Raw genomic sequence first — 13,754 nt, forward strand, 5'->3', positions numbered from 1 at the left:
CAGCTGTTCCTGGGTGCTCCCATCACTCTGATCAGTTTTATGGCTCTCCTTTGGAGCTGTTTTAACAGATCCATGTCCTTCTTGTGCTGAGGTCTCCAGAGCTGGACACATTACTGCAGGTTGTGCTTCTGACATCTGTGTCTTACCTGCTAACATCCAGGGTTTTGGACTAAAAACCTTGGGGTTTGTAACTGTTAGAAGCAAATGCCTTCCAGATTGCTTGTCTACAATTTCACATGCCAGAAGTGTTTCAAATGATGATGGAGATCATAATCACTAAAAACAATTGAGATTTTCAGGACTCTCATCCCCACCACATTGCATCCTGCTTATGCTGCTCTGTGTGTATACTTATTTGGCATCCAGTGTTCCAGCCATTTTTATTTTAGGATTTCTTTCCATTTAATGTTGGCACTTAGCCAGCCCTGTACTTTTTTAGTTTTAAGTAGCAGTGAGGTCATTGGCCATTGTAGGAGCTATTCCTCTCATTCTGAAGAGTCCTGGAATATGATGGTCCCTGCCCTCAGTCCTGGTTGAAGGAATTACTAGAATACAGACATTTATAACTCAGCAGACCCTAGCAAATCTTCTGTGCATGATGGCCATACAAGCAGACCACTTTAAACAGTGGAGGGTGTGTCATAAGAGGTGTTGGGTGCTGTGTTTTAGTTCAATTGCACAGCTGGTCATATATGGTTTTAAAAGGAGACCAATGTATATGTCTCCTTTTTCTCTGTGTTGATAATGACCACTGTCACAGTGCTAAAATACATAGATAAGTAAGTCTTTAAGCTTCCTGAGAAAAGTTTGAAATGGTTAACTCAAAATAATGAATTTTACAAAGAAAGATGATGCAGCAAGTTTGACTCAAACCCTACATTTCCTGCTTGTTCTGAGAGGTGTCCTTCCATACCAGAAAAGAATCACAAAATATACTCTGAGGACTCTAGCCTTCTTAATTATCATATGGAGTATCTAGAGAGGACACTAAAACTTTCCATGGCACCTTTTATTATAATATGCTTAATTAGCTGTACTTAAGCAAGAAAATGAGACTGGTGTCTTACCCTCTGGATCCATGCCTGAAGAACTAGGGACCAAGTTTGCAGTTTACAAAGGTGTTTAACTGCATGGTGTGAGTTAAAGGGCCTTTGTCAACCTTGTACATCACGAAGCTCTTTGTGAACATTTCTGTTTTCATTTCTCACCTAAACTATTGCTAGTTAATTAGCTGAGGTAAATGGAGCAGCATAAGCAGAATTATGCTTCTTAATATTGGGTCTGTGATGGTCTCTTTGTGCCACTTACAGGTATGAAGGGACTGTATACCAGTTAAACTGGTTTTATGTAGAAATTTGCAAAGGCAAAGGGGAGCCCCAAGGCAGCTTGGAGGCAGAATAGCATCTCTGTGCCACCTGCACCTTGGCAGATGGTGTGACCAGGGTGCCATGGGCCTGGGCTGTTCCTGCCTGCCCGAGCAGCCCTTGGGACAGAGCCATCAGGTGTGTTTCCAGACACTCTCTGGGCTCCTTCAATTGCATCAGGAGCCAAACCTGCCCATGACCAGTCTTCACATCACATAGGCATGGTGGCAGAATGAAGATACCCTTCAACCTTAACACCTGAGATACCACAATCAGCACAGGTAAAATAAACGTTGAGTTAGTTAGGTTTATATTTAGAGATGCCTTTTTTAGAGTCTTACAGTAATTTCATTGAGGTAGTATCCCCTAAAAGATGAAACAAGTCACCACCTTAGCCCCTAACACTTTGGTGTAAGCAATGACCAAAAATAATATCCTATCTGCTATCACAGAGCTGTGATGCATTTTTTATCAATGCTTTAATAATTTGTATTTCTTGCCTTCTAACTTAAGAGAATTATTCTATCATTCTGTAAATAGAAGATGCCTCCTAGCACTTACAATATTATGTTCTTTCTCATCATATGTTCCTCTATATGTGGCCACATGGTTCCATGTTCATGTAGATCATTAGAATGCATTAGAATAAGCAATGTTAAAGCACTTTACAGTGCTTTTTCCAATATTTAAAAGGGAACTTGTGGAAGTCCTGTGTCTATTATCTCTTCTATATATTATATCGTGTGTGTCTGTGAAAGTGATTTTTGCTTCAGGATATTTGAACTAAGTTCTTCCAAATCATTTAGGTTTCAAATAGACCTGTACAACAGAATTTTTAACCACACCTTTAAATTGAAGTGTGTAATGACGAAATCATTCAGCCTGATGGGTTTTTCTTCTTCCAAAAGGCATTGCCTGATGAGAAAATGAACAGTCTATTCTCATAACTATTCTTTTTCTACTACTGTTATTAATTACTTCCCTCAGTAAATCATCTTTGGTAGCTGCATGGTATAATTTGTTGCTACCCTGAATTTTTGAGAAATAAACTCAAGAATCTTCAACATGAAGTGGATGTTGGGGAGAGAAAGGTGGTGTAAGAGGAAAAATGAGGAGAAGCTGCTCTTCTACATCCAGCAGCAGCAAGGGGCTGTTGCTGTCAGTGAGAAGCTTGATGCATATGTGGTCAGTGTTACCAGCATGGCATTCCTTATGCAGTGTGCTGCAGACTGCATTCTGTCAGCCAGCTGTGCCTTTTGGTAACTATTTCATCTTACAAGGTGACAGAGTTATCAAGAACAAAGTGTTAACGTGGTCAGAAAATCCCTTCAGCTCTGCTGCAAGTGAGGACCCAAGTAAATTGTGTTTCCTGTTGAAAGCTGCATGGAGTTTTTACTGTGCAGCTGGTGCATGGCAGCTCCCACAGTACTGTGTGTACTTGTCCTTTTTGTTCTTGAACTGTATAAAATTGAATATCTCCTTGAAGTTGGCAGAATGACTGAGCTATCTCTGTGGTGTGCTATAAATGAAGAGTTCGATTTGCAAAAGATATGTAAGGTTTTCTTTGCTATTGCATTTTAGCAACTGGTACTTTGTCATAGTTCTAAAATTAATTATTTAAACTATAATCTGAATATTATAGGCATCTATTCTCCCCCATTTTCAAGTGCCTCTAACTTGGCTGCTGCCCTGTTTGCCATTCTGGCTGCTATATTTTGAGATAATTGCCACGTTATTCTTTTAGAGATAACCTAGGCTGCTAAACCAGAGCTATCATATTGTTGAATTGTAAAGTACTGCAGAATTTTTGCAATCTGGATCAGTAGCAAAATCTTAATTGAATTTCCGTGCCTGTGGTCTTGTGTGTGAAGATCTTGACTGCACTGCTCTGTTTTTATGGGGTGGATTGGCAGGTAGTGCTGTTTGCATTTTTGTTCACTTCCATGAGGTGCAGTAAACAAATTTCAATGCAGATTTTAATGGAATGTTTATGAAATCTATGAGGGTGTTTTTTGCATCAAAGACACCGTATTTAGGTGAATAATTACGTTTAAATCCCACGTGCCAGTAAAGTGTATGACTGCCTGTCAGAATAACTGAGTTGTATTTTTAAATGAAATTGATATATTTCATTTACTTCCAATGTGTAATTGCAATGAGCTTTTGAAGCTGAGCAGAAAGGGGGGTTGGACACTGCCTGTGGCTACCTCACTGTGTGTTCACATTTGTTGGTAATACTGGAAAGCACCTGTGTTGAAACACAGCTATGTCATTTTCTCCTATAAAAAGCCAGAGGCAAATTAATTGTTTTGTAAGATTTTTAGTCTTGCTCTTATACTTGCAAATTGATTCACTTAACTGCCAGAGCCTTGCACAGGCAAGGGGAGCTTTTCACTGGTTAGAATTGTTATGTCAGCAAGTTCAAGACTGTGTGAAGTTTGACAATACTTCAGAAATAAAGGTAATTTATACATTATACTGATCATTAAAGATGATAGAAGCCAGGCTGCTTACAGACCTGTAAAGAAGACAAAAGCTAATGCTCTGTATTAACATTAGGTGATTACATTTTAATATGCCTAATAAAATGATCTATATATACTCTCCAGGCAATACAATTCTGCAATACAAGTTTGAAGCAAACTTTCTTCTTTTTTATTATCTGCAATAGCATCCTGAGAACTAGAAAAAATGGGCAACATAATTATTAAAAAAACATTTCAACATAATTTGGGGGTTTATTATGTTGTAAAAAGCCAGTCATTTTTAGTAGGTGTAGCATGTATACTAGTACTGTGTAGTATGGTATACTTTGCCCATGGTGTTACATACCCTTCAGGATTCTAGACATGTACTCTTGAGAAATAATGTATACACACTACTAAATTGCAAACCATTAGGTGACAATATTTATAATGCTAAAGCTGCACATAGGAAACCATGTGTTAAAAGATAAACTGAGAAATGTATTCACATTTTAAGTATTTATGTTCCACAGTCTGTTGCTTTTATTGAGCCATGCATAGGGATTATTTGGGAATCATAATTTACCCTCATTAAAAGCCTTTTTCTGTTGCATATTATCTGATCAAAGTTTTTACTTTCATTCAAATGATGCATCCCACAATATTAAATTCACCTCTTCACAATACTCTTCATGGCATGTGTAACGTTTGGCTGCTAAAGTATCCCTGATTTACAGTGTGGAGTTTCCTTTATAATCAGAGGATTTTTGGGAAGATGTCGGGAAGGTTGCCCCACTAGCTTAGAGAATTGATACATATTAAAACAAAAGTGCTATAGTATTGTGGCTGTCTCTCCTAAAGGAAAAAAAAGTGGTGTTGTTTATGCTCTGCCTGTTTCAGATCTTTTTTTCTAGCTATCTTACTGTGGATTTATAGGGTTTAAAGAAACAGCACTTCATTGCTGTTCATAAGATCTATCCCTTACTAGAAAAAAAAGAAGCAGCAGACTACATTCTGATTTAAAACAAGGTAGTTCTTTGTATTTTTCTCAGCAGTTTTACCTGACCTCTGCCTGTTGAACAGAACTTTACAACAAAACATACAGCTTCTTAACCTGTCAGTAGTGACCAACATTTTCAGACTTATTTGCTTTCAGGAAAGAAATAAATGGTATAAATGGGTCACAGGTTTCATTACTTTTTTGGTCTTTAACAGGTTTTATTTTAACCATTCATTTGAGGCCTGATTTTTTTGATTTTTCTACCTGTGAGATGTTTATGCTGGGTGATCTGAATCCTTGGTTCTCTGGAACGTTGTTTTTAAACTTTAAACTTTTTTTCCAAATTCTATGTAGTGGTTCTTCATATTATCTGGATGATAAACCAGAAGTTTAACATAAAAATTAATGTTAGTTTGCTTTCTGGTAATCTGTTTGGTAATGTGGTCATTGCATCAGATTTGATAAAGTCAGAGTGAAAAGTGTTGCTGTTTTAATAGTACAGCTCAGGCACAGGTGGAGAAGTTCTTTACTAACTACTGATTAGGAATGTTTTCAAGGAATATTTGATTTTCCTGACCTTTTATGTCATTCTAATTTCATGTTACTTGAATTGAAATGTCATCTTTTTTTATAGTACCTAAAATAGACTTTATTAGTTTTCCCGAAAGCTGTGTGCAGCTTTGCTTTGGCCTATTTAAATATTGAAAACAGCAGGATTTGAGATTTTTCTTATAATCCCCAACTAATAGAGTTTAATGCTTTGTTTGGCCTACCCTACACAGCCTAAGCAAAAGTTTTAAACAAGATTAAAAATATGACCTTATTAACCCATGGCATCTAAAGATACAGAACAGGCCTGCAGAGACATTGCTCTTCTGGGTGAAAACATTTTTGGGAGCCCAGCTTTTTGTAGTTTTGATCACTGTGCCAGCACCTGGGAATAAGAAAGAAAGAAAAAAAGAAGTAATTAGTTTCCAAGTTGAATATTCACTCTTCGTGGGTGGGGAAAATGACGTTCAATTAATTTTGGAAATTTGAGGTGCAACCTGGCTGGGATTTCTCAAGAACAGCTCTGGCAGAGTAAGGGAACAGCAGTGGTGGGGCTTAGCTTTTGTTGACTGCACTTCATTAGTCCCTGAATAAAATGAGCTTCACCTTTCTTGTTTTGAAGAGAAGTTACAGTTAATGATTGATGAACATGTTGAGTTCCAGAAGAATAGAATATCTCATTGTCATGGAAAATTTATGCTTAGTAAACATTACAAAACACAAAATGACATGATACATTCATTGCTGTGTAATAAGATTCCTTGTTTACCAGGCATGCTATAGGGCCATGGCAACAAAACCAGAAATAGGAACTATGAGTATTCTTGTTGTAAAGATGATGATGGTTATCAAGCAGTTTGTTAATTGCTGGAATTTTATATCACTCCATGTTCATTAGCACTTTGCAGTGCTGCTAGTAGTGTAGGATCAATGAAGAGGTGTAAATGTGAAAGTCTGACCAAAGCCTGCAATAGAAATAATGTGGTTTATTGTGTGGTATAGAAGAGTTAGGTAACTGTGCACTTAATGCTTTGAGACAGTTATCTCCAATTGTTCCAGGGGAGAAAATACAGCTATAGATCCCTAGTTCCCTTTTAAGTAAATAAACCAAATTACTTTCCAGAATTACAAACCAGAATACTTTCTAAACTTCTGTCTTTCAAATGATGTTACAAAGCAAAGCAAAACGACCAAATATAATTTCTTTACATAATCTGGATACGTGTTAATTAAGTTCAAAACCCAGCTGAAAATCAGAGGCAAAATGAAGACAGAAAAATTGTAAGTCTTGGTTTGTGCAATGGAGAGGTTTTTTTATACCTGAATTTACACATTAAATATGGGAAGTAAGGAGGGTGAAAAGGCTTTATTTTTTTTCTCTCTTTCCCTGCCTTACTTACTTAACTTGGTTTGGTGCTTCTGGCCTTCCCTGGATCACTGCCTTGTTCCCATCAGTGGTGCCAAATCCCTAAAGGAAAAAAGTTGTAGTCTGCAGGAATAAGGTGGTTTGTAGGTAGATGAAGTCTAGGGAAACCAAGAATTCACATCTGATTATTGATGATTTCATTTTCTTTCTGCACCAAGCTTCACTGACCCTGTCCCTGCCCCATGGTTTTGAGAATATATGCAGTGGTCAGTGATGAGGAGGGTGATGGTGTTTGTGTGTGGTAGAGTTGAGGTGCTGATTGAGACATGTTCTTAGCTAAGCCATTCAGAACAAGGTGATTTGATGCTGCTGTTTGCTTTCCATGTGTGAGAGCAGCACTTGCATTGCAGTCGTGCTTACACAACTATAGAATGTATAGTAAAGATCCCCATATAGAATGTATAGTAAGATTTGTATCTAAAAGGCAGTATAACAGGAGGCTGGCATGGTCCTGTCATTTGATAACTAAAATTCCCACCAATTTTCTAGTTTTTTGGTGTCTGCATCTGCCTTTTTGGGGTTTTTTTCTGCTGTTCTTCTGCATTCTTATTTGGTGAATATGCTTTCAGTTTCATTTTGGTTGTTGGTTGTGAATTATTATAGAAAGAAAAAAGTGATGAAAAGCATTTGCAACACGAGTGCCTGGGTTTTCAAGCTGTGTTTTGTAAACTGAAGGTGTGAGCACTACCTTTTAAAGCATGAAAAAAAAAAGAAAACACTCTTGGTGTTTCAAGTCTCTGGGATACTGTGCTGGAAAATACGTTTTCAAAATAAATAAAATAAAAAGAGATGTTATAACTATTCAGATAGTGAAAGCATTCTGTAAAAACAATTTAATGAAGATTAAAAGGTCACCTAGACAATTTAGGTTGGTTTTTTTTTTAATTACATGGCTAATGTGGTTTACCTCAAAGTAGTAATTTTATGGTATATACGGCAAGAAATTAATAACATAAAAACTTTCTGATAGTGCTTTGCAATTAAGTTACAGTTTATAGACTCAATACCTTTTGGATGCTAATTCCTGGTTATACCAAATGTTTGATCATTCGTGTAATTTGATTGCACTGTTTGGCAGTGAAAATAAGTATTGTCAGATTTGACATAAAATACAGTACAAATATATTAGAGGTGCAGTGGTTTGCATTCCAGCTTGCTTTAGCCTGTGCTTTTTAATTTGACTGCAGTTAGTCCCAGATGATAGTGCTTATATAAAGTCCTTATATATTCCAAGGGTTTTTTCAGCCTGCTGTTCTGCTTGTAGTTAAAAATTAATTTTACATATTTGCATTCTCCCTTCATTATTTATTTTAGTTTTTGTATCTGTTAGTTTTAATGTCTCTGTAAGGTTATGTGCTCTTTTTCTGACATAGTATCATTTTTATGCTGTAATTATTTGTGGTTTGAGGTTTTTTTGTCTTATAACTTGTTTCTCCTTTAAATAACTACACCTTTTTTTCCCTCTGTTTACAGTTTATGCTTTTCTAAATAACGTCCACATGTCTAGTATTTTGCATTCAAATGAATCAAAATATATTTAACTTTGCAGAATCTCTTAGTCTCAGTCTAAGATGACAATTAAGTTTTTATTTCATAACTAGATAATAACTTTAGGATACAAATAGATCTTTACTATTTAAGTAGAAAATTTATGAGATAGTTAATGAAGTGTATCTACAAAAGTGACTGAGGGCTTTAGACAATTGTAACAATACACTTGATAGAATACTTTTCAAGTTCATACTCTGTTTCAAAAAGTCTGCTTTTATGGCTTAGAGATTTAATTATGTATTTTTTTTATTACAGAGAGAAGAAAATGAAAATTCAGGATATTAAAAACAATATTAAAGAAGCTATAGAGGTAAACTTACAAGCTATTGCTTTTAACTATTCACAGCTAGCTGTCTAGTCACTTTACATAATTTCTTTTTGTTTTTCTTTGCAGACAATAGTGACAGCAATGGGCAATTTGGCACCTCCAGTTGAATTAGCCAATCCAGAGAACCAGTTTCGAATCGACTATATCTTAAATTTAGCCAACCAGATAGATTTTGATTTCCCACCGGTGAGTAAATAATTCCAGTTGGCTGCAGTCATGCTTTCTTGCACAGGTTTATATTTCACTGCACTGTAGTAAATATTTACAAAAAACATAGAGTTGCTCTTTTGGAAATTACTATGGTAGGTGTCTTTTCTCAGTGCTAATCAAATAGAATATATAACAGTACAGCTGGAACATTTAGGCTGATCCTTTATAGACAGACACTTGTTTCCCTTCTTGTCCTCTGCCAAAATGATCAGCTACAGTTAAGATGTGCAGTGCTGGCAGTAATATTTGGTTGGATATTGCTAGGAATTGCCCTTATTAAAAGGAGTGAAGATATGCACAACAGTGTGTTGATGATTAGATGGCATTTAGTGATCCTGTATTTTTCTCTTCGGGAAGAACAGTGAAGTTTTCTTGCTGAGTCAGACATGTTCTCTGACAGCTGTGTCAGGCAGTTTTTTGCAAAGGCTCTCCACATGCTATGTCCTTGCCCCAACCCTCCCAGTCTTAGTTAATCATTCAGAATGCCATCAGCCCTACAGTAAATGCAGAAAGTATAATTATTTATTTGGTATAACTTTGTGCCTTCTCACTTTGATTAATTTCTACTGTATTCAACCAGGTTAGTGGCAGAAGCCAATGAAAATACAGTTTGTAAACACTGAACACTTAAGCACTGAGAAGATGCTAATTACTGTGAAAAGGACCTGTTACTTGCAGTAATACAGAAGTATTTCAAAGCTTGTATTCTTTGCTCACTGTTCCAGTGGGCTGAGGGTGGGATTTACGATGATGTGTTAAAATTATGATGCAGTTACACCAGGAGTAGCTAGTCATAGGTGCTTGCTTGAAAGGAAATGTGCAAGTGCAAATAGTAGTAAGATGTGAGATAGTTTACACCTATGGAAGGTGTTTGTAACTCTGATTTACTGCTGCTTCTAGGAGTTTCTCTACTTCAATGAGTCTTTATTGAAATAAAAAGCTAAAGCACCATAGCAGACAAGGCAGAAGTCATGCACTATTAGCAATTAACTGGAAATATTGGCATTTTAATCTTCAAATTCAGTAGTTTTCAAAGTTCAGCAGGTACAGACTGGTTGGTGGAGAGGGGAACGCATGATTCTTTTGTAGCATATAAAATGTGATGTTAGTCATTTGAGCTTAAAGAATCTTTAATAAATTAGAGATTTTAAGATTTTAAACTTGACACCTCTTTAATTTTGACACTTATCAGTGTTACTCATACAAATATTTGATCCCTTCATGGATGATCACTCCTGCTAGGGAGGGAAAAGAAAATCCTGCTTTGTCGATAGTTTTAGGAGAATATTCGAGAGAAAAGACAGCAGCTCCTTACTCCACCCTGTGTGCTCTTGAGCTGGCTGTGTGCCCACAGCCCTCCTACTGCCCATTGTTCTATGATAGTTCAGGTTGTGATCTGTAACAATGCTGTAACAAGTCCCTGTGACCTACCTTGTACTGAACTACTTGATTTTCCTTGTCTTTTCTATTGGGGGAGGTTTTAAGATTTAATTAAATTGGAATGCAGTGATTTTTTTTTTTTTAAATTATGTTTCTTTTTCTCCTGAAATTAAAGAGTAATTGTGTATTGGTAAGTGAATAAGCCAAGTGTGTATGTGTTACTGAATATTAACTATTTTATATATAAAATTTAATGCATGTACTGTCTGTGGTAGATACGTGGTAGCAAGCCCTTCATGTCTAAAGTAATAAAAATAAACTTACCAAGTCATAAATAATTTCAAATTCAGTGAAGAGTCTTTGATGTGTTGAATGACACACAACTTCAGAAATAACAGTCCTCCAATAAAACTAGTCTTTCTTCTCTGAGCAAAGGTATTTGTTAAATTTTTAAGCCCTGAATCTTCAGAGCCTTAGGCGTGTGCATAACTTTGACTAGTGGCCAACTTCATTGGCATGATTAACTGTTTCATATGTAGATGTTTGTAGGGTTGAGGTTTTAAATACATGCATTATATGGATATACATGAGCCACTAATTTTGAAGGAATATTTTAGATAATCTGGAAAGAACAGATGTCTAATCAGGGCCACGTGCTCTCTCGTTGGTATGAAAAGCATTAATAAATACTGTGTATAGTATTCTGTTTGCATCACTGAGAAACATATTAATAAAATGACGACATTAAATGACCAAGTCTTGCAAAAAAAGTCTAGCCCTGCTACTTTGAATGAACATTGAGAATAAGAGAAATCATGCTTTCCATACTGACAGCAGAACTTCTTTCTTTTCTTAACACCGCAGCACTATTTTTTTCCTAAAAGATTATCATTTAAGAAAACTATTATCATTGCTTTGATTCAGGCTGGGTTCTTATCATATGTTTAAATTGTCACTGACCAGCATGATGACTTTGAGCAGAGGAAAAGGAAGTTGAATTAAGTAAACCTCCTCGACTGAACTCAGTTGAGCTAGCTGAAGCTTTTTATTTTAATAATTGAACTGATTGTGGATGCACACTAGTTAAAGCCTTAGAACTGAGGTAGTTATCTTTGTTTCAGTGTTCTGAAGGTACACATGTAATTATTGATACTGAGTTTGTGTGATAAGATTGTTTTGTGATAAATAATATTCTTAAGATTTATGATTTAGAAATTATAAAATTAACTGTGCTCGTCATTGAGGCTCTCTAGTGAAACAAGCAGAAAAGTTGGTTTCCTTGAGCAGTAAATTTGAGAGCTTGATGAAGTTTGTGATAGAACTGCTTTTAGTTATCTCACTAAACTTAGTAGAAGTAAATTCTACTCTTCAGTTTTACATGTAGCCAGCTTAATACGTGCTTTACAGGGGCAGTGTGATGTGTAAGAATCACACACCTGGCAAGTCAAAATCTCAGGCTGTTTTTACAACTATTTCACCAGTTAAAATGAAAAATAAAATTAAGATTTTAGTTGAAGCTTCCAAATGACATTTCTATCACTATTATCCTTTGATGCATTTGGCTTAACATAAGGGTAAAATATTAATCTCATAAGTATATTCCCTAGTTCTGACTAGCTGTGTATCTGTTTCAAATATAAGTTGATGTTGGGTTAGCTGGGTTATAGGGGTGATATTTTTATCCCTGTACTGCATACCAGACAGTGGTTAGGATATTTCCTTCATCCCTAGTACCAACTAGAATAATCACCTTTTTCTCATTCCTTTCTTTTTTGCTCTTAACTTTAGAAGAAGTAAGGAAATGCTCTCATTTTATGAACATTTCTCTGTCCCTGATCAAGCAGTCTGAACCGAGCTGCCAAGTAAAACCTATTTATTTTGGGTCATAATCCCTTTATAATTCTCTGGTTTTAATGAAGTATCCAAAGTAGTGGTAGATTATTTACAACTGCCTGTTTTTAATTGTTCTGGACTCAGCTAAGAAAAGTGTCTCTCAAAATACCATAATAACTTCAGAAAAATTGTATTTAAAAAGTAGTGGAATCAGAATACTAGCTATTGAAATGCAAAATTGCTGGGGAATCACTCCAGCCTATGGCTCTTTAGATCTAGGAAAATACATACTTAGAAGAGATGGGATTGTTTTTAGGGTGTTGGCTAAATTGTCTGCAGGTTTTTTGGTCCTGGTTTATTTTTTATTACACTGCTCCATTGTAGTTATTTTGAATCTCCCACTACAAGTGCTGCTGAATGGTTTTATTATGGTTTCTGAGTGGTGCCTTTGAGGCTGAGCTTTACCACATGCTGGCTCCAGCCTCAGAGCCAGCCCAACATCCCCTCTGCCCACAGCCATCCCTTCCCTCTTCTCCACACCACGATGTGCCACCCTTGCTTGTGCCAAAAAAACCTCTGTTGGGTCCCCAGCGTAAATCAAGCCATTGAACTGATCCAGGGTAAAAATAACCCCAGTAACCCTTACTCCTTCTCTTTTCTATTTTGAGGAGGTTATTTTTAAATGGGGATCAGTTTTGAGGACTGGTTTATGACATGGTCTGTAGGCAGTGTGGTTACAAATGAGGTGGGACAAATTGTGTAATATGTTGATGTGCAGTGCACATAGGGAGGGAGGAGTGTAAAAGTCCTTTAGGATGATTTTGACACAAAAATCTTCAAGAAAATAACAAGAACATAAGTGTCAATAAGAAAAGATGTGAACTAGTATGTCTTTGCTGTCAAAAGTGTGTCTTAATTGTGTAGGTAACAGAACAAACATTATCTGTCCCTGTAGATAATTACCCTGATGCATATAATGATAAATTATGGTTCCTGTCTAAATATATCATGGAAGGAAGGCTGTTCAGTTTGACAGCATCACTAGCTTTACAGTGTAATGACAAACATAATGAGGTACATTTCCTATGAGGCTGTCTTCAGTGTCACAGATTTTGGGGTGGGGAAGTAGGCAAAACATTTTCTCTGGTGGATATAGCCATGGGAAGCTGGGAAACAGAGCCTGGTTTCTTGGATGTCCACATAATACTGTATGGAAGTTGGGAAGTATGGCAAGAGAATTCAGGGCACTTGCTCTTTCTTGTCCAGACTTGCTTTATTAGTTTGAGCAAGTCACCTCATTGCCTTTTTTTAATGCTGACTTTATATAGTAATCTCTAAAATAGTGAGAATACATGCATCTTGGAGATATATTTAAGCATTTTGTGGTGCAAAACTGGTAGAAAATGTGGCTATGTGAAGTGTTTTTACCTCAAGAATGTTAATGTTAACAAAAAGGAATGTGGACTGTTACAGACAGTATCAGCAGTGATGTGGTACTAGATCCTCTGAGATAATCTTTACTTAACTCTTTTTTAAATCACTATTATATTATCTACACAGAGCAGCACCTTCTAAATGGACTTCTAGATAATCCAATTGAGTTTACCTGATCAGAGTTTAACAGGGCTTAAATAAAGCTGGTTTACTT

The 13,754-nt window shown here is 36.3% G+C and overlaps 1 protein-coding gene across 4 annotated transcripts in view; it reads left to right on the forward strand.

The window, feature by feature from the left end:
* Positions 1 to 13,754, forward strand: part of GNAS (GNAS complex locus) — a 134,644-nt gene that overhangs the window by 76,840 nt on the left and 44,050 nt on the right. For all 4 annotated transcript variants that reach the window (XM_030462772.1, XM_030462774.1, XM_030462773.1 and 1 more), the window contains exons 3-4: positions 8,611 to 8,665; positions 8,750 to 8,869. In XM_030462772.1, coding sequence (XP_030318632.1) covers positions 8,611 to 8,665; positions 8,750 to 8,869 — 175 coding nt within the window. The remainder of the gene's footprint in view (positions 1 to 8,610; positions 8,666 to 8,749; positions 8,870 to 13,754) is intronic.

This window comes from Calypte anna, chromosome 20 (genome assembly GCF_003957555.1).
Source record: "Calypte anna isolate BGI_N300 chromosome 20, bCalAnn1_v1.p, whole genome shotgun sequence".
Taxonomy (NCBI): domain Eukaryota; kingdom Metazoa; phylum Chordata; class Aves; order Apodiformes; family Trochilidae; genus Calypte; species Calypte anna.